A 19,290-nucleotide genomic window follows, 5' to 3' on the forward strand; every position below is an offset into this window, starting at 1 on the left:
TTATAACTAAAATTCTTGTTATTAATCCCTAAATGCATAACCTTACACTTCTCACTATTAAATTTCATCCTATTACTATTACTCCAGTTTACAAGGTCATCCAGATCCTCCTGTATGATATCCCGATCCTTCTCTGAATTGACAATACCTCCCAGTTTTGTATCATCTGCAAACTTTATTAGCACACTCCCACTTTTTGTGCCGAGGTCAGTAATAAAAAGATTAAATAAGATTGGTCCCAAAACTGATCCCTGAGGAACTGCACTAGTAACCTCCCTCCAGCCTGACAGTTCACCTTTCAGTAGGACCCGTTGTAGTCTCCCCTTTAACCAATTCCTTATCCACCTTTCCATGTTCATATTGATCCCCATCTTTTCCAATTTAACTAATAATTCCCCATGTGGCATGGTATCAAACGCCTTACTGAAATAGAGGTAAATTAGATCCACTGCATTTCCTTTGTCTAAAAAATCTGTTACTTTCTCAAAAAAGGAGATCAGGTTGGTTTGGCATGAGCTACCTTTTGTAAAACCATGTTGTATTTTGTCCCATTTACCATTGACTTCAATGTCCTTAAATATTTTCTCCTTCAAACTTTTTTCCAGGACCATGCATACTACAGATGTCAAACTAACTGGCCTGTAGTTTCCCGGATCACTTTTTTTCCTTTCTTAAAAATAGGAACTATATTAGCAATTCTTCAATCCTACGGTACAACTCCTGAGTTTACAGATTCATTAAAAATTCTTGCTAATGGGTTTGCAATTTCAGGTGCCAATTCCTTTAATATTCTTGGATGAAGATTATCTGGGCCTCCCGATTTAGTCCCATTAAGCTGTTTGAGTTTCACTTCTATCTCAGATATGGTAATATCTACCTCCATATCCTCATTCCCATTTGTCATGCTACCATTATCCCTAAGATCCTCTTTAGCCTTATTAATGACTGAGGCAAAGTATTTGTTTAGATATTGGGCCATGCCTAGATTATCCTTAACCTCCACTCCATCCTCAGTGTTTAGCGGCCCCACTTCTTCTTTCTTAGTTTTCTTCTTATTTATATGGCTATAGAACCTTTTACTATTGGTTTTAATTCCCTTTGCAAGGTCCAACTCTACTTGACTTTTAGCCTCTCTCACTACATATTCTGACCTCAATAAGGTAGCTTTCCTTGCTGATCCCTCCCATCTTTTACTCCCTGTATGCTTTCTGCTTCTTCTTAATCACCTCTCTAAAATGCTTGCTCATCCAGCTTGGTCTACAACTCCTGCCTATGAATTTTTTCTCCTTTTTTTGGATACAGGCTTCTGATAGCTTCTGCAGCTTGGATTTAAAGTAATCCCATACCTTTAGATCCATAAATTCTTCAGTCCAATCCACTTCCCTAACTAATTTCCTTAATTTTTGAAAGTCAGCCCTTTTGAAATCAAAAACCCTAGTTACAGATTTATTTTTGTTAATCCTTCCGTTCAGTTTGAACTGAATTAGCTCATGATCACTTGAACCAAGATTATCCCCTACAACCATTTCTTCTATGAGGTCCTCACTACTCACCAAAACTAAATCTAAAATGGTCCCCTCTAGTCAGTTCAGCAACTATTTGATGAAGGAATCCATCAGGTATCGCATCTAGGAAAATCTGAGCCCTATTATTGTTACTAGTACTTGTCCTCCAGTCTATATCTGGGAAGTTAAAGTCTCCCATGATCACGCAGTTTCCATTAGTATTTACTTTATTAAAAACATTAAAAAGGCTCTATCCACATCCAAATTAGATCCCGGTGGTCTATAGCACCCCCCAAACACTATTGTAAGGGAGGCTCTACTAGTTTTCTTCCCCAATGTAATTTTTGCCCAGACGGACTCGTCTTATCCATTGCATCTCTTCTTATTTCTTTACATTCTACCTCATCATTGATATACAATGCTACTCTACCACCTTTACCTTTATTTCTGTCTTTCCTAAACAGCACATACCCTTCAATACCTGTAGTCCAGTCATGACTACTATTCCACCATGTTTCTGTTATCCCATTGTCATAAGACATATTTTCTGCAGAAAAAACTTTATATATACTTTATATATACTTGTTTGGTTTTGTTCGTGTGAGGACTCAGCCACGTGGCAGTGTGCATTTATCCTCTCTGCTACAAGGACTAGAAACTAAATGAAATTTAGATTCTTCAGACACTGATGGTATAGCATAGTACCCCACAGGCAGCTCCATCCCTCATTTTTAACCTTTCCTCCAATCCTCATCTTCATCCTTTCCCTATAGTGCATATGAAATTAATCCAAGTTTCCCAGATGCAGTGAAATGGAAAGAAAAATTAGGCAAGGCATAGGAGCATTTCTCAAACCAACATAACCACACTAGCATGGTTAAATGAATACATGGCCCACTAGACAGATTATCAGTCAATTTCTATATATGTAGAAAGCAGCTTAGTATTTCTGTTTTGGAAAAAAAACAATTCAAGGGTAAGAAAGTTTTATGATGAAACTTTTATTCTTTTTCTTTCCCCCTCTTTCAGGGCTTTGGAGCTGTGCTCTGGCTCCGCTCCAGCTCCAGGCAAAAACCTGCAGCTCCACTGCTCCAGAGCTGCTCCGTGCTCCGCTCCAAAGCCCTGCCCTCTTTTGCTGCTCATATTACATAAAATCAGTGTATGTGAGAAACGCTACTGCTTTCATAACTTATGAGCTTTTTTTATTGACAAACTTTCCAAATTTATGCAAAACTACGCCTCAGATTCTGCTCTTTTACATTGTGTAAGCAACGGCAGAACCTGCCTTGCGACTTTAAATATGCAGCATTATTATGCTTTTAGCAGTAATTCTCCATATTTATTAAATCCAAAATAGATTCAGAAACTTTCCTAAAGGTTACCATTATCTTGATCTTTCCTTTTTAGTCTACCATAATCTGTGCAATCTTTAGTTGACTTCAGACTGACTTAATTTATATTGTATAAAACCAAAATAATATAATTATATTTTATCCAGAGATAAATACGTTAGGCCTTTTAAACTTAAGGTGACTTTCTCTGTTAGATTTTAATCTAGTGCTAGATGATGTCTCCATCTCCAATACTGATAATCAATGGGACCCTTACACAGTTTGTTTTTAGCTTGTGCCCTAAAGACTTCAGAGATCAATGAATTTGACTTGTTGAGAACTATCTGGGAAAGAAAAGAGAAGACTGTGATTTCATATTGGATAGAAAACAGAAAATTCTGATACTAATCCTACTATATGATTCATTACTGTGGTTGTGGATAAAAGATCATATTCCCCCTGTTTGTGAAAGGGTCTTAAGAGGGTTAGTTCTTACAGGAAAAGAAAGACAAATCTTGTTAGAATAGACAACCCTATTAAATATTAATACATTAATTTGATTTGATATGGATTAAGCCTTTTTATCAAAAGATAAATTATTAAAATGCCTCCTTTGGAAAGAGATTTTGTTCAGGAACAGTGGTGGATAGATTAATAGTAGTTCTTTTAAACAGCACTTTAAGAATTTAGCACTTTTAAGAATTATTTCTTATTGGATGTATTTTCCACTTGGAAAAAAAAAGAAAAGTCTAATTCTTATAGATGTTGATTGCCCTCCCAGAATCACAGGATACATTTTTAAAAGCGACTTCTAATTTTGGGTACCTCCCTTTTTTGAACCCCAACTTCAGGCATCTTGCACTTGATTTTTAGAGGTGGTGAGCACCCGTAGTTCCACTTAGTCAATTAACAGATTTTAAAGCCAAAAGGAAACACTATGATCACTCAATCTGATCTCTTACAAAACACAGGCCACAGAATTTCAACAAGTGATTCCTTCATCAAGCTCAAGAACATCTTTTAGAAATACATCCAATCTTGATTTAAATACTTAAATATCGATCCAGCAGGGGTCGACTTATTTCATCTAGTATAAGCACAATAAATCGACTGCTGAGCGCTCTCCTGTCGACTCCAGTACTCCACCAGAACGAGGAGTGCAAGCAGAGTTGACAGGAGAGTGTCAGTTGTCGACTTACCGCAGTGAAGACACTGCAGTAAGTAGATCTAAGTATGTCGACTTCAGCTATGCTATTCACGTACCGGAAGTTGCATATCTTGGACTGACCCCCTACAGTAGCGTAGACAAGCCCTTAGTGATGGAGAATTCATCACATTCCTTGGCACGTTATCCAATGGTTACTTACTCTCACTGTTAAAAATACGTGCATTATTTCTAGCTTCAGCTTCTAGGCATTGGATCTTATGTCTTTGCTAGGTTAAAGAGCTCTCTACTAATAGAAATCTTCTCCCCTTCTTCAGGTGTATTTCATATACTTATTTCCTTGCTGATTCCCTCTTTTTAAGAGGGATTACAGAACTCTGCATCTGACCTTAAATCAGAAATGTATCTATTAAGATATCTTAATATCTACCTACCTGGTACTTTTAATATATTGTGTGCAGCCTTTATTATTTGCTGTCATTGGTTTTGCTTTTACTTGGCCCAGACACAAGGTCCATCTAGTTCAGTACCTGTGTGCATCACCAACATCTTCACTCCCCCCCCCCCTTCTCTGCCAGTGGTAAGTACCAGATGCTTTAAAGGAAGGTGCCCAAAACTCTGACAATTCTGGAACAACATGTTCATAGAGTAAGTTTATTCTGAACCCCAATTCAGATACTGTTTATTCAAACCTGTCTAAATTTAGAATTGATCCTGACCAATGGGAAATCTTGGCAAGTGATCATAACAAGTGGCACCATTGTCTCCATCAGGGTATCAAAGTCCATGACAGGAGCTGGCTCCTACAGTTTGAGGAGAAAAGAGCTCATAGGAAGCAAGCAGTTCCTATCCAAGACATATACATTTGCAATAACTGCCAAAGATCATGAAAATTTCAGATTGGCCTATTCAGTCACATGAGACATTGCAAACCATCTACATCATAGGCTGCAATTCCCACCATCTCTTGCACATGAAAGGATGCCAACTTGTTAACTAATGTAACTGTATTCCTATTTGGAGTCTGCAAAACAGTTGGTCGTGTGACAGTGAGTTCCACAGGTTAATTTTGCATTGCTTTTTTATCAGTTTTCAATATTATTGCCTTGCTGTTTAATTCAATGTCTCCTTTGTTCAATATCATGAGAAAAGCCAGACTGGACACTCATTTTACCTTGTCTATACCAGTCATCTTATGTATCCTTATCATTCCCCCTCTTATTTACCTCCTCTCTGAACTAAACAGCCCCAGCCTTTTCTATCTCTCCTCCATTTGAAAGTCTCTCTCTGCCTCTAGGTATCTCCCTACCACATTCATCTGTCTCTGAACTTCTTTTATTGCCAGTATTTTCTTTTTCAGCAAGGAACTGGAACCAAAGACAGTATTGCAGGTGAAGGTGTACAACTGATTGATGTAATAGCATAACATTTTCAGTACTTTATCACATTTTGTACACAACCTAACATTTTATTTAGGAGTTTTGGACATTACTCTACATTGACCAGAGGTTTCCATTGAGCGTTCATAATGGGATCCAGGCCTTTTTTCCCTGAGGGAATAAAGGTAATTTTGAACCAATCACAGTATAAGGATAGTTCAAATTACGTCTTCCAAAGTTTATTACTTTGCTTGAAATTCATCTGTCATCATGTTGCCCATTCTCCTAGATGTTCTGAAGTTCCCCAGAATCTTCTCTTGTCTGGACTAATCTAAATTTTATGCAGTCTCCAAAATGCGGTCCTCACTATTTAAACCTTTTCCTGAGATCACTGACAACTATATTAATAGATTCTAAGGGCAGAAGGGACTGATTACCTAATCTGACTTCCTGTGTAATGCAGACAATACAACTTCCTTCCAAATAATACTGAACAACCATGATCCCACCATAGAACTCTAGGGCACTCTACTATTAACCTTTTGCTATGCTGAAAACTGACCATTCATTCTGACACTTCTTTTGTCCCTATAGCGAGATTGTAATACATGAAGGCACTTTCCCTCGCCTCCTTTTTTTCCTTAAGAGCCTCTTGTGAGGGAATTCATCACAAGCTTTTTAGAAGTCCAAACATGTAACATCAACCATTTCTCCCTTATCTGTAGACTCAGATTTTTCTAAATAACGTCAAAGCACTTGACCTCATTAAAGATTAAGTGTATGACAAATTAAACTTGAAAATTAAGAAATCTGAGTTCTTAATCTGTGCCAAATATATTTTCTTTCCACCCTGAAAGTACTCAAAAATAGCCTTATAACTTTAGGCAACTTTCCAAAACATTCCACCTTTTGGGTTAGAATAAATGTGTTAGAAAAAACCCTTAATTATGATGATTTTGCATTTGTCCACAGAAACAAGATGAAATCCTAGTGTCACTTAAGTTATGCGGCGTTTTACCACTGACTTCAACAGAGCCATGATTACCCCCCAGGAGAATGAAGACACAGTCCCTGTTCCAAAAAGAAAAGGAGTACTTGTGGCACCTTAGAGACTAACAAATTTCCAGCAAATGCATCCGATGAAGTGAGCTGTAGCTCCCGAAAGCTTATGCTCTAATAAATGTGTTAGTCTCTAAGGTGCCACCAGTCCTCCTTTTCTTTTTGCGAATACAGACTAACGCGGCTGCTTCCCTGTTCCAAGAATCTTTTAAGGCACACTCTTTGGTTTTGTAGCTAGTCTGACCCCCCCCCCCCCCACACACACACAAAATCCTTTTTTCCCCTCAGTTCTGATTTCAGGCTTTTGTGCTACCATCATTTCCCTTCCCCTCCAGGGGCAACTGACCGAGTAGGGGTGCCACCTGCCCACCTTTGCCCGGAATCCTCCCTTTTTCGGAGGCAGCTGCCCCGGGAACTCCGCAAGGGTGCTCAGCACACACTGCCGCTGTCTGGATTTCTGGGACCAGAAGCATCCTGGAGGTCCCAGGTTTGTTTCTTTGTTGGTGGGTTTGTTTTTGTTTTGTTTTTTTTTTGCACCTTAGACGGGCGACCTAAGTGTCCTGCGCGACCCCCCTGCCGCCCCGGGGCCTGGCGCTCACGGAGGGGCGCCCCAGGCCCGGCGCACGAGCAGCCCAGCAGGTGCCCCCCTCGGGCTCCCCTCCCCGGCCGGCGGGGCGGCGCGAAGCCAGCACCCGCTCTCGCGCCCGGCGCCGGCCCTGTCCCGTTCCCCGCCTCAGGCTGACGCTCCGCCCACTTGCCCCAGTGGCCGCCGGGCCGAGGCGGAGGCAGCGGCGGTTCCTCGCCCGCCCCAGTCGCAGGGGAGCGTCGCTCGGGGAGCGCAAGCGAAAAGGAAGCGACCCGGCCGCGACGCCCCGGGAGCCGGTCCCTGCCGGCCGCGGGCACTGCCAGGCGCCCCTCCGCCCGCGGGAGCCGCCTCGGGCTGCTGGGGCCGGCGGGCGCTCGGGCATCCGCGGGGCATCGCCAGGCGCCTGGGCACGGGCCATGGCTCGCCTCTGCCGCCGCCTGCTGCTGCTGCTGCTGCTCCTGGGCCGCTGGCTGGCGCTCGGCGGCGCCTTCAATCTGGACGTGGAGCGCCCGGCGGTTTACTCCGGCTCGGAGGGGAGTTACTTCGGCTTCGCTGTGGATTTCTTCGCCCCAGACTCCTCCTCGTACGTATCAGTCAGCCCGGCGGGGGTCCGCGCGCTGCCGGTGGGGTGTTGCAGCCTGGGTCCCCTTTGGCCGCGTGAGTCCCCAGAGGGGCTGTGGCCCCTGGTGGTCGGGGGTTAGCAAGTGTGAACAATCAGGACGCGGGTCCGGAGCTAATAGGCGCCTATATAAGTCAAAGGCCCGGCTGTCGGGACTGTGCCCATCAGATCAGGACATCTGGTCACCCTTGGAGGGCCGGGAGAATCGTGACATGAACAAAGCCTCCCGTCCCGTCCCGTCCCGTCCCGTCCCGTCCTCTTCCCCTGGCCCCCGAAGCGGGCGAACATCCTGCTCTACTCTAGCTCGGCTCTCCAGACACTTGATTTCTTCCCTGGCCCTCTCCCCTCTCTCGTCCCCCCCGCGCGGTGGTTTTGAGATTGAGCAGATGCATCCCAAGCGTACAATGTTGAGGGGCGCTTTCTATGAAGGAGTGAGGGCGTTGTGTGAGTGGCTTTTGGCTGTGGAAATCATACCTGGGTGGCTGAAAGAAACTCTGTTTTTGAAACTCTGATCCGTTGTCACCTGTGGCAAAGAACTTTGTCAGCCGGAAAAGTAATTCAGAAGTTCACACAATAATAAGAACCAAGCTAAAAGGAGGCTACCTAAGCATCGAAATTGCTACTGTAGCTTATTTTTTATTTGGGAGAAAATTAACCAAGTTCTCTGTATTAAGCCTTTCAGAGGAAAGCGAATGGCAGGATTAGTGTTTGAGGGGGATGGCTAAATAGCCTAACATTAAGGATTTAAATATGTCGACACCCTGAAACAATAGGTTTAAATCCCAGGTGGATGGAATCATCCCTTCATTCTTCCAGGGTATACTGATCTAAAGCCCACTTGAAACAAAATGACTTCCACTGATTTTATTAGGCCCAAACGGAATCTTGTTAAATCTATAGACTTGGCTTTTGAATGAGACCATAAAAATTGTGCTGCCTGGGCACTAAGGGCCATTTTTAAAAACAGATCCATCCTTTTATGTGTGCCTGCGTATGCTTTGTCTGCACAAACTGGATATACAAAATACTACTCCCTGCAAACATAGGATAGGTCACTTTTGTTTTAAAACTGGTCTGCAAAATATATAGTTCTTCATACTCTCATCAGAGTTGAGGGCAAAGGAATAGACTATGTGCTTGGACTGGAAAATTTTCTTAACAGTATTGTAATAATACTAATAATAGTGTCATAGTCATGGTAAATATTATGTATACAAATCTAGGTACAGATTTGTATTTGCGTTGTTGCATACAATACACTGAGTATCCTATTTTAAAAATCTACCCAAGTAGCTCCCCTGGCAGGTAACAAAAATACAGGATTTTTTTCTGCTGACTTTATCAATGTAATCAGAATATCTTTTTCTCACTCCAACATTGTGTATGAAGCTGTTTGACTCCATTGCTATAGCCCTTTGAAAAGGTGGAGGTACTTCAATGGTATATCTCTGAATTTTGAGAAGTATCTGAGGGTTCTAAAGGATCAAAAGTGCTCTAGAGATTTTGTTATTGTTCATGTGCACTTCTTGAAGGTGTGAGATTTGAAGACGTTGCAGTCCGATTTTAATTGGCACCTTAAAATAAGGATTCAGAATGATGTAAGGATGGTGATTCACAAAAGCGTTCCATAGTTCTTCTATCAACTCTTAGATTAATTAATTAATTAATTAATTATAATACTATAATTTATCTATTTTAGGTGGGACACATGTTATAGTTCTTCCTTTTTGTTCCCTCTCTACCCCTCCAAAAATCAACTTTAGATGCAGAAGACTTGCATACATCTGACATATGGGGTGATTTTTTCTACTCATCTCTTGATTTTAACAACTAGAATTTGTTTATAAAATTATATAAATATTGAGTAACACTTTTTGCAAAGTATCAGTCTTGCCTGCATTCTTTGTTCCTCCAGTTAAATAGAAGTCACCCTGCCTTAACTTGTAAATGTTGCAACATTTTTTTGTGCTGTCTTCATTCTGCAAGTTTTATACTATTATCTTTGGTTGTATATCTTGAGTAACAATAGTAAATATGTAAACAAATGAGACATTCATATTGTTTTCTGGCACTAAAGGTCTGATGCAACTCTCATTGAAGTCAATTATGGGGGATTTTACCATTGATTTTAATGGGAGTCAGAGTGACCTCTTAATGCCTTATTGTAAACAGTCCTGGTTTACTATAGTGTTTGTTTGCTTGTAACCCTTAGAGTACTGGCATTTTCCAGATGACCAGCCAAATGAGAGAGACTGTTTTGTTTTGTTTTGCACAGTACCTGTTTAATTTTTTTATATCTTTATGCAGTCAAAATATGTATCTTGTGTGCTTACCCTACAAAATTAAGCCTCAATGCTGCAGATTTATTATCTGTTTAATTTTAAGCATGTCCCATTCAATGAAATTATTCACTGTTAGTGCCCTTAAAGTTAAGAACATGTATAACTCTGCAGAATCAAGGTTTCATGCGCTACCTTTATACAATGGACCTGTTCAGATGTTTGCAGAATCATTAGCTGTATTGCATATTTCATAAATGTATATATTTACTGTGAAAGAGACACACATTCTGAAATATCATCTTCATGATATTTACACCAGATTGCATACATGCAAAGCAGTGATCATAATTACGGCTATATTTTAGTGTCAGGTATTTTTAGTAAAAGTCAAGGATAGGTCACAGAAGGAAACAAAAAATTCACAGCCCATGACCTGTCCTTGACTTTTACTAAAAATACCAGTGAATAAAACTTGGTGAGGAGCTTCCTTGGGCCCCTGCGGGTGTTGGGGGAGGGCAGCCTGGCTGCTTGGCAGGGGGCTGCTCGGGGTCCCCGCGGGTGCTGGGGTAGGACGGCCTGGGCCCCCCACTGTCACTGAGCGGGTTTGGGGTTTGGCCTGGGACCCCTGCTGATTTTGGGGGGTGACGGGCGGCGGCACACGGCCTGGGACCCCCACTGGTGCTGGGGTGCATGGGCGGCGGCACACGGCCCGGGACCCCTGCTGGTGCTGGGGGGGGGGGTTGGCGGGGCCGGCAGGCTCCCTACCTGGCTCCGTGCCTCCCCCTCCCAGAAGCAGCAGAGTTTGGGTGGGGCAGGGGGTTGGGGCCCGGGACGGGGTGAGGCGGGCTCTGGGCAGCACTTACCTGGGGGTTTCCCCCGGAAGCTGTGACATCCCCCTCACTCAGCTGCTAGGCGGAGGACTGGCCAGGCAGCTCTGTGCCTTGCCTCCACCCAGAGCGCTAGTCCTGGCCAACAGGAGCTGCGAAGTTTAACATCCAAAAAATTTAACATCAAGAATTTAATGAAGCACAAGTTATAAACCTTAGTCCCCTCCAAAAAGCTGATTTCAAATCTTGAAGCTTGTCCCTTGTGTACAAAATTTTCCTGTGTCATACACTGAATAGTTAGCCTTCTCTTTATCCCCACTGCATGCTTGTGGCTAAATAGCAAAACTCTCATTGACTTCACTGGTGCAGGATCAGATCTATGATTCTTCCTTTGTAATACGCAGAAGCTTGACAATGTATGTAAAAACATAACTTGCCCATTTGGTCCAACCACTGTGTGAGAGAGAAAATAGGCAGTGAACAACAAACTACATGGTATCTTCAGCGGACCATTGTGCAAAAATCCCAGAAAACTGTTTTTCAGCATATTAGGAAAAGGCATTTAGTGACATCAACGCTGGATCATGTTACAATAAAAGCTTTGTTATCTGGCATGTTGGGGGAATGGGGGGTGCTGGTAAGTCAAAAATTCCAGTTAACTAAGAAGGAGGGAGTTTGGGTGTGGGAGGGGGCTCAGGGCTGGGGGTTGGGGCACAGGAGGGGGGTAGGGCATGGGCTCTGGAAGAGAGTTTGGGTGTGGGAGGGGGCAGGAGGTTGGGGGCACGAGAGGGGGTGCGGGGTGTCAGATCCTGGCAGCGCTCACCTCAGGCAGCTTCCTGCAAGTGGCGACATATCCCTGCTGCTCCTAGGCAGAGGTGTGGCTAGGAAGCTGTGTGTGCTGCCTCTGCCCATGGGGCGGGGGCAGCGCATGGAGCCCCTGTTGCTGTCCTTCCACCAGGGGACGTGTCATCACTTCCGGGGAGCCACACTGAGCCAGGTAGGGAAGATCAGAAATGCTGGTTTATAGAGCTTTCCAGTTGGTAAAGTGCAGGATAACACAGCTTTTCCTGTATACAATTTCTGCCAAACTTGTGACACTGATCACTGATCTCTTAGCCTTTTTTATTGCTGCTATGTAGAATGTGGTTTTTGTTTTTTGGGGGGTCACCGACTCTTTACTTGACCTAGCTTTTTTAAGCTCTGCTTCATAAGTTTATTAAGGCTTTAATGTGTTTATTTTTAACTTACACAATTTTTGCAGCATTTTTTGTTACTTGATAAAACTTTATTGTTTGGAAAATAATTCATCTTCATTAATTCTGAACGTATGCTGCAGAGTGCCTGGTGGTAATGAGAGCACCCACTTAGTTTTTATTGTAAACTGTGACACAACTCATAGGATCATTGTGACTTTGTGTTTGTCAATAAAAATGTACAGCAAGCACCACAAAATTAGTAGGTGCATTGCCAGTTTTATGATCGTAGATGTGCATCAAACATCGCACAATTCGTAACAGGTCCCCAAACTGCAGAGCCATGTAGAACACAGAACACCACAGTGTCTTACTGTGGCTCTCCGTTAAAGTGCTCTTCCAGAGGTTCTCTGATATAGCTCCTATATCTCCATGCTCAGCTCTTCTGATAGCCCGTGTCTGGCTATTCAAATGCAGTAGACAGCTGCTCTATCTCTGCCCTACATGCTGGCAATAACTCTTCCCCCTTTGCTTCACAGATACTATGCTGGTAATTGAATCTGTCAAGGTGGTCGGTGGATGACTTCGTAAGGCAGGGGAAGTCTGGGTCCCCCAGAATCACTGTTGGCATTTCAATATTTCCAGTAGAAGTCTGCCTGTTGGGAAAGAAAGTCCTTGCTTGCAGCTTTCAGAACAGCCCTCTGTTCTTAAAGATGTGAGCATCATGCACCTTCCCTGACCAGACCACATTGATGTCTGTGAAGAATCCTCAGTGATCTACCAGTTCTTGCATAAAAGTAGCCCTTTCTGTTGATGTACTCAGTGGCAAGGTGGTCTGGTGCCAAAGTAGGGATAGGTGTGTCCTCCTATTGCTGCAAATCCATCTACTGGGCCCCGCATGCTGCCAAGAGTCACAGCCATGTGTACCAGGAGATGATTAATGGCCCTGCACACTTGTATGACAACGGCTCCCCACAGTGGATTTTCCCACTCCAAAATGATTTCTCATTGACTGGTAGCAATCCAGCACTGCAAGTTTCCACAGCGTGAATGCCACTTGATTTTCCACTGTCAGTGCAGCTTTCACTCTGGTGTCCCTGCACTGGAGGGCTGGGGGAGGGGAATCAGCACACAGATCCAGGAATGTGGCCTTGCTCATCCAAAAGTTTTGCAGCCACTGCTCATCATCCCCAGCCTACATAACAATGCCACCCCACCAGTCAGTGCTCATTTCTCAGGCTTAGAATTGGCACTCCACCATTTGCAGCTGCTCTGTGAACCCCACCAACAATCTTGAATTGGTTCTCACTATGTCCCACTGTAGTCTTTTCTCCAGAGAATCATCACGTTCTCCGTGGCTCTTCTTGAGGCTCTGCAAATACCGGAGTATCGTGTCCCGTGGTTGCAATGCTCATGACAATAGTTCAGAGCTGTGCCGGTTCCATGCTTCCGTCAGAGATGACGGACTGTGACAAGTCCCTTGCAAATTAATGGGATTTTCAAAATAGGAAGAAAAATTATGGAATAGAGATGGCATTATGGGTTGGAGAAAGTTTGCATGATGGGAACTTGACCCTGGAGGCACGACTAGTTTTGATCCCACCATGCATTGCTAAAACTTTCCAAAAGACAATGCACTGCTGGACAGTAGTGAGTTGCACACTGGGATACCTACCCGTGGTGGACTGCACATTGCATTGAAACAAGCATTCCTTTGTCCTGACTACATCAAGTACCTTTTTGTTTCATTTGTGACTGCCACCACCAGTACTACCACCCTTGCATGAAAACCAGCAACATTAAAAACAGAATCTCATTGACTTCACTGGGCTTTGGATCAGGCCTTAAGTTTTTGGGATTCACTTGTAACATGAATAGCTGTTCAGGAATCATTCTGACTGATTTCAAAACCGTGAGCCAGATCCTCAGCTAGTATAACTTGTGTATATTGACTATATTGATTGACCCCAGTTGAAAATCTGGTGCACCCCTTGCTTCACTTTGGTAAGTGCATTAAGAATTCCTTAAGTGAAAGTTTAGAAAGCAGCAGTTGAAATGTAAAGAAGATTAAGAAACCTGGGTGTGTCTACGCAAGGGATATTTTCTAACCAGTAAAAAGAAAAGGAGTACTTGTGGCACCTTAGAGACTAACAAATTTATTAGAGCATAAGCTTTCGTGAGCTACAGCTCACTTCATCGGATGCATTTGGTGGAAAATGCATCCGATGAAGTGAGCTGTAGCTCACGAAAGCTTATGCTCTAATAAATTTGTTAGTCTCTAAGGTGCCACAAGTACTCCTTTTCTTTTTACGAATACAGACTAACACGGCTGCTACTCTGAAACCTTTCTAACCAATGTTGAAGTTGGTTCAACTAACTGTTTGCCAGCCTTACACTATGGCTATCTGAATCAGTTTCAAGACTGACTCTGTTTAAATAAGCCGTGCTATCTAAAGCTGTCTAAAACCAAAACTAAGCTGTCTCTGTTATGGCTCTCTGGTTTTTAAATCTATCTGAAAATATTCCGAGCATAGACAGGAGAATCCTATAACATAGTATGTTCTTACGAATATCTAGGGATGAGATACACTGGGTGTGCTGTCCTTTCTCTTCCTTTTGTTAGAAGTATTCTTTTCTTATTTAACACATTCATTTTGCTTGTACATAAGGGCCAACCAACAAAGGGGTCCCATTGTGTTAGGCTCTGTACAAACACAGTGTAATAGACAGTCTCTGTCCTGAAGAGCTTACAATCTAAATAGACTAGACAGACACAGGGTGAGGGAAGGGGTAGAACACAAAGGCGGAGAAAACAATGTGATGACAGCAAAGAGCATGTTGGTTCCACAATTTTTCTCCTCCTTTAGTTAGGAGGGGATGAGGTAAATGGAAAGGGAAGGGAAGAGAAGAGGGATGAAAGGTACAGAGCAGGGACCTGCAAGGATGAAGGGTCCCAGAGCTTGGGCTCCAGCCCAAGCCTGAATATCTATACCATGATTTTTAGCCCTTTAGCCTGAGCCCTACAAGCTCAAGTCTGCTGTCCTAGGCTAGCCGTGGCTATACCACAGGACATACCCTGTGAGGATTAGAACAAACAGCCAATCAGTATAGGGCAGAAAAAGTCCACTCCAAGGTGTTGAAGGTTCTCTGAATATGGAGCCCACACAAGCAAATAAGGAGGGGGGCGATGTTTCCTGGGTCCTAGGGTCCTCGTGTTTATATGGTCTCCCCTGCACAGTTCTGTGTCCAGGGGTATAGAAGGAGGGGTTGCCCCAGTTTGCCCCATTTTACCTCCTCCCACCAGTGCAGCAGACCCTGCTTTGGCTGCTTCTGCCCCTGCTGGCTGGAGTTTCTGGCTTTGACAAATACATATTTGACATAAACGATAGGAAGGCAGAGCTGCTCAATGCCTACTTTCCTTCAGTCTTCTCACAAAAATAATATGTGACTGGATGACTGGTGAAGTTACCATAGACAGTAAAGGGGAAGAGATGCAGATCAGGATAAGTGAAGAACACATCAGAGATGTTCTGTCTAATATGAATGAATTCAAGTCAGAGAGGCCTGGTGATATTCACCCTTGGGTGCTGAAGGCATTAGGTGAAGAAATCTTGGCATCACTGGCAATAATATTTGCAAATTCATGGATGACAAGAGAAATCTTGGAAGACTAGAGGGGCTAATGTGGTGTCCATCTTTAAAAAGGAGAAGCCGGGGAAGTATAGACCAGTCAGCATGACCTTGATACCTGGTAAGCTACTAGAGCAATGTATAAAACATACAATTTGGGAATACTTGGAGGATGAAGGGGTAATCACTAGCAGCCAACATGGGTTTACTAAAAACAAATCATGCCAAACCAGCTGGATTTTCTTCTTTGACAGAGTAACTGGTGGGTAGGGGGAATACTGTGGACCTAATATACTTGGACTTTAGCAAGGCTTTTGACACAGTCCCATGTGACGGTCTGATAAGTAAGCTGGAGAAATGCATGCTCTATGGAACTACCATTAAGTGGATTCATAATTAGGTAACAGCAGACAAGAGTAACTATCAATGAAATGATGTCAGATTGGAGGGAGATCTCAAGTGAGGTTCCACAGGGATCTGTTCTAGGTCTGGTGTTATTTAATATATTTATTAATGACCTAGTGTAGGACTAGAGAGTATATTGATCAAATTTGCAAATGACACAAAGATGGCTGTGGGGAGGGGGTTTGAAAACACTCTGGAGGATAGGGCTAAAATTCAAAGAGATCTTGATAAATTGGAGAACTAGGCTATAGATGACAAAATGAAATTCAACAAAGACAAATGTAAGGAGCTACACTTAGGGACAGACACTAGAGGACAATTTTACATGCAGTATCGATCACAGTGAGCTCAATTTTGAAGTCAAAACAGGAGTACGGCAGGGGTGTCTCATGTCTGCAATCTTCTTCAGCGTTGCCATCGACTGGGTAATGCAGCGTACAACAGAACACATGCCAAGAGGCATTAAATGGACACTCTTCTCATCCCTTGAAGACCTGGACTTCACAGATGATGTCACTCTCCTATCACATACCCATATACAGGAGAAAACAACTCAACTCAACATATTCAGCCAGCCAGTTGGACTGAAAATCAACTGCAATAAGACAGGTTTCATAGTAGCAGCCGTGTTAGTCTGTATTCACAAAAAGAAAAGGAGTACTTGTGGCACCTTAGAGATTAACAAATTTATTACAGCATAAGCTTTCGTGAGCTACGGCTCACTTCATCGGATGCATTTGGTGGAATTTTCCACCAAATGCATCCGATGAAGTGAGCCGTAGCTCACGAAAGCTTATGCTGTAATAAATTTGTTAGTCTCTAAGGTGCCACAAGTACTACTTTTCTTTTTGCAGTAAGACAGTTATCATGACCTTTAATATTGCCTCACCATCACCAGTACGGATAGAGGATTATGTGCTCACCAATGTAGAAACATTCACATACTTGGGCAACACTATCAGCCAGGACGGTGGAACAAGCCAGGACATCCGGTACAAAATCAATAAAGCCAGAAACACCTTCAGGAGCTTAAATACAGTCTGGAAATCATCAAAATACAACGCCAAAACCAAACTCGAGTTATAAGAGCGGTGTACTTTCAGCACTACTTTATAGTGCAGAATGCTGGGGAATGAGAAAGTATGACATGTCCAAAATGTCTTCATTCCATACAGCCTACCTCAGAAAAATCATCCATATCTTTTGGCCCAGAACAATCTCAAACCAAGATTTATTGACTAAGTGCAGCCAAGAGGATCTGAGCATCATCATTGCTAGGAGGCATTGGAGATGGATCGGTCACGTGCATCACCTGGAAACTGATTCCATCATCAGAGTAGCAATAAGATGGACACCTGAAAGCAAGCGAAAACAAGGCCGCCCAAAAACAACATGGCGAAGAGCTGTGGAAGCCGAGCTGAAAACCTGGGGCACAGCTGAGGAATCACTGAAAGACTTGCCAAAAACAGACAGGAGTGGAGGAGCTTCATTGCTGCCCTAAACGCCAGAGGCGTAATAGGACAATGATGATGACACTTAAGGAAGAAAACACAAATGCACAAATACAAAATGGGAGTTAACTGGCTGGACGGCAGCACTGCTGAAAAGGATCTGGGAGTTGTGATGGATCACAGCCTCAATAGTCAGCAATATGATGCAGTTGCAAAAAAAAAAAAAAAAAAAAAAGCAAATGCAATTTTAGGTTGCATTAACAGAGGCATAGCATGTGAGTCATTCAACTTAGTGCCGGTTAGGTCTCAGCTGGAGTAGTGTGTCCAGTTTTGGTCACCAATATTTAGAAAGGATGTAGAGAAACTGGAAAGGATCCAGAGATGAGCGACAAAGATGAGCAAAGGGATGGAATGCAACCATATGAGCAAAGGCTGAAGGAACTGGGTATATTTAGTTTTGAAATGAGGAGATTAAGGGGGGACATGATAGTGGTCTTCAAACACTTAAAAGGTTGCCATTAAAAAAGATGGAGAAAAGTTGTTCTCTTGCCACAGAGGGTAGGACAAGAGACAATGGGTTCAGACTACAGCATAGCAGATTTAGATTAAATCTCAGGGAAAGACTTCCTAACTGTAAGGACAGTAGGACAATAGAACAAACTGCCTAGGGAGGTCATGGAAGCTCCTTCACTGGGGGTTTTCAAAAGGAGGCTAGATAACCATCTGTCTTGGATGGTTTTAGACACAACAAACCCTACATCTTGGCAGGGGTTAGACTAGATGCCCTTTGAGATCTTTTCTAACCCTATGGTTCTACGATTCTATGTTTTATTAAGCATTCCTCTCTGCATTGGTATTAACACTTTTATCCACTGTCTGCATTTTAAAAAGTATTTGAGGAAAATGGTCATCTGTGGCTTTAAAGGGGGGGGGGAACAGTGTCATAGTATTCAGTATAAAATGGAAATAATACAATAGTGCTTCGTAATTGCCTCCTCTTATTATATATCCACACTGTGTTTCAGATTCAGACCCTAAAGAAAGTGCTGATTAGTCAAACATGGTTCGCGGAATTGTCCAAGTTTCTGAAAGATGAATAATCTTGAGTTGAATTGATTTCTCTCTCTTTTTGTCGCTCGCAATCTGAATATATATAAATAGATTTTTGCAATCTGCAAGTTCTCACAGCCTTATGTCACAGCAGCCAGTGGGCAGAATGCAAATCTAAATACACATGAAGATTTTAAAAATTAGAATGGATGTAAGAGAGAAAAGGGTTCGTTTTTGATGGGTTTCAATAAAGACTCGGTCATATGCCAAACATGCAAAGGTGTGGTTGACATCAGCTGGGGTTCTTGGAAGGCCTTATCTTTTTTTTAAAGAAAGATTTGCTACTACTAGGCTGACTTACCAGTAAGCATATTTTAAGATGAAAAATCCCAGATTTTTATCAAGGTTGGCCTTTGACTATCTGCCTTGAATTGCTTTGAGGTGTGAAATGAACTAGATGTGATGCCAGACTATTTTTTTGTTTGTTTGTTAACCAGGGTACACTACATCCTTTCCTCCCCTCCTTGCGTTATTCAATCTTGCGTGTGTGTATAACAGGAAAGGCTGTACAGTTAAATGTCTGTCTGAAATATGAATCAGTCAGGAAATATTTTAAACATGAATCTCTCTTTACACTTTCTCAGCTGTCTGGTTTTTAGTCAAAATTTTGTTTTAACTTGCATTTACACAGGATCCAAAATAACCCCCCTAATCTAAACATCCCTGAAACTTGAAGTAGTTTGGAACCAAATTCTAAGGTCGTGTCTTAGAACCATGGTTACATAACCATTTAAAGCACTGTAGAAGA

General features: G+C 42.6%; 1 protein-coding gene across 1 annotated transcript in view; it reads left to right on the plus strand.

Moving 5' to 3' along the window:
- Positions 1 to 7,208: 7,208 nt before the first annotated feature.
- The window catches only part of ITGAV (integrin subunit alpha V), a 93,377-nt gene continuing 81,295 nt past the window's right edge, over positions 7,209 to 19,290 (plus strand). The window contains exon 1 of the mRNA XM_038422732.2: positions 7,209 to 7,608. Coding sequence (XP_038278660.1) covers positions 7,442 to 7,608 — 167 coding nt within the window. The 5' untranslated portion in view covers positions 7,209 to 7,441. The remainder of the gene's footprint in view (positions 7,609 to 19,290) is intronic.

The sequence above is a fragment of the Dermochelys coriacea genome, chromosome 11 (genome assembly GCF_009764565.3).
Source record: "Dermochelys coriacea isolate rDerCor1 chromosome 11, rDerCor1.pri.v4, whole genome shotgun sequence".
Lineage (NCBI taxonomy): Eukaryota > Metazoa > Chordata > Testudines > Dermochelyidae > Dermochelys > Dermochelys coriacea.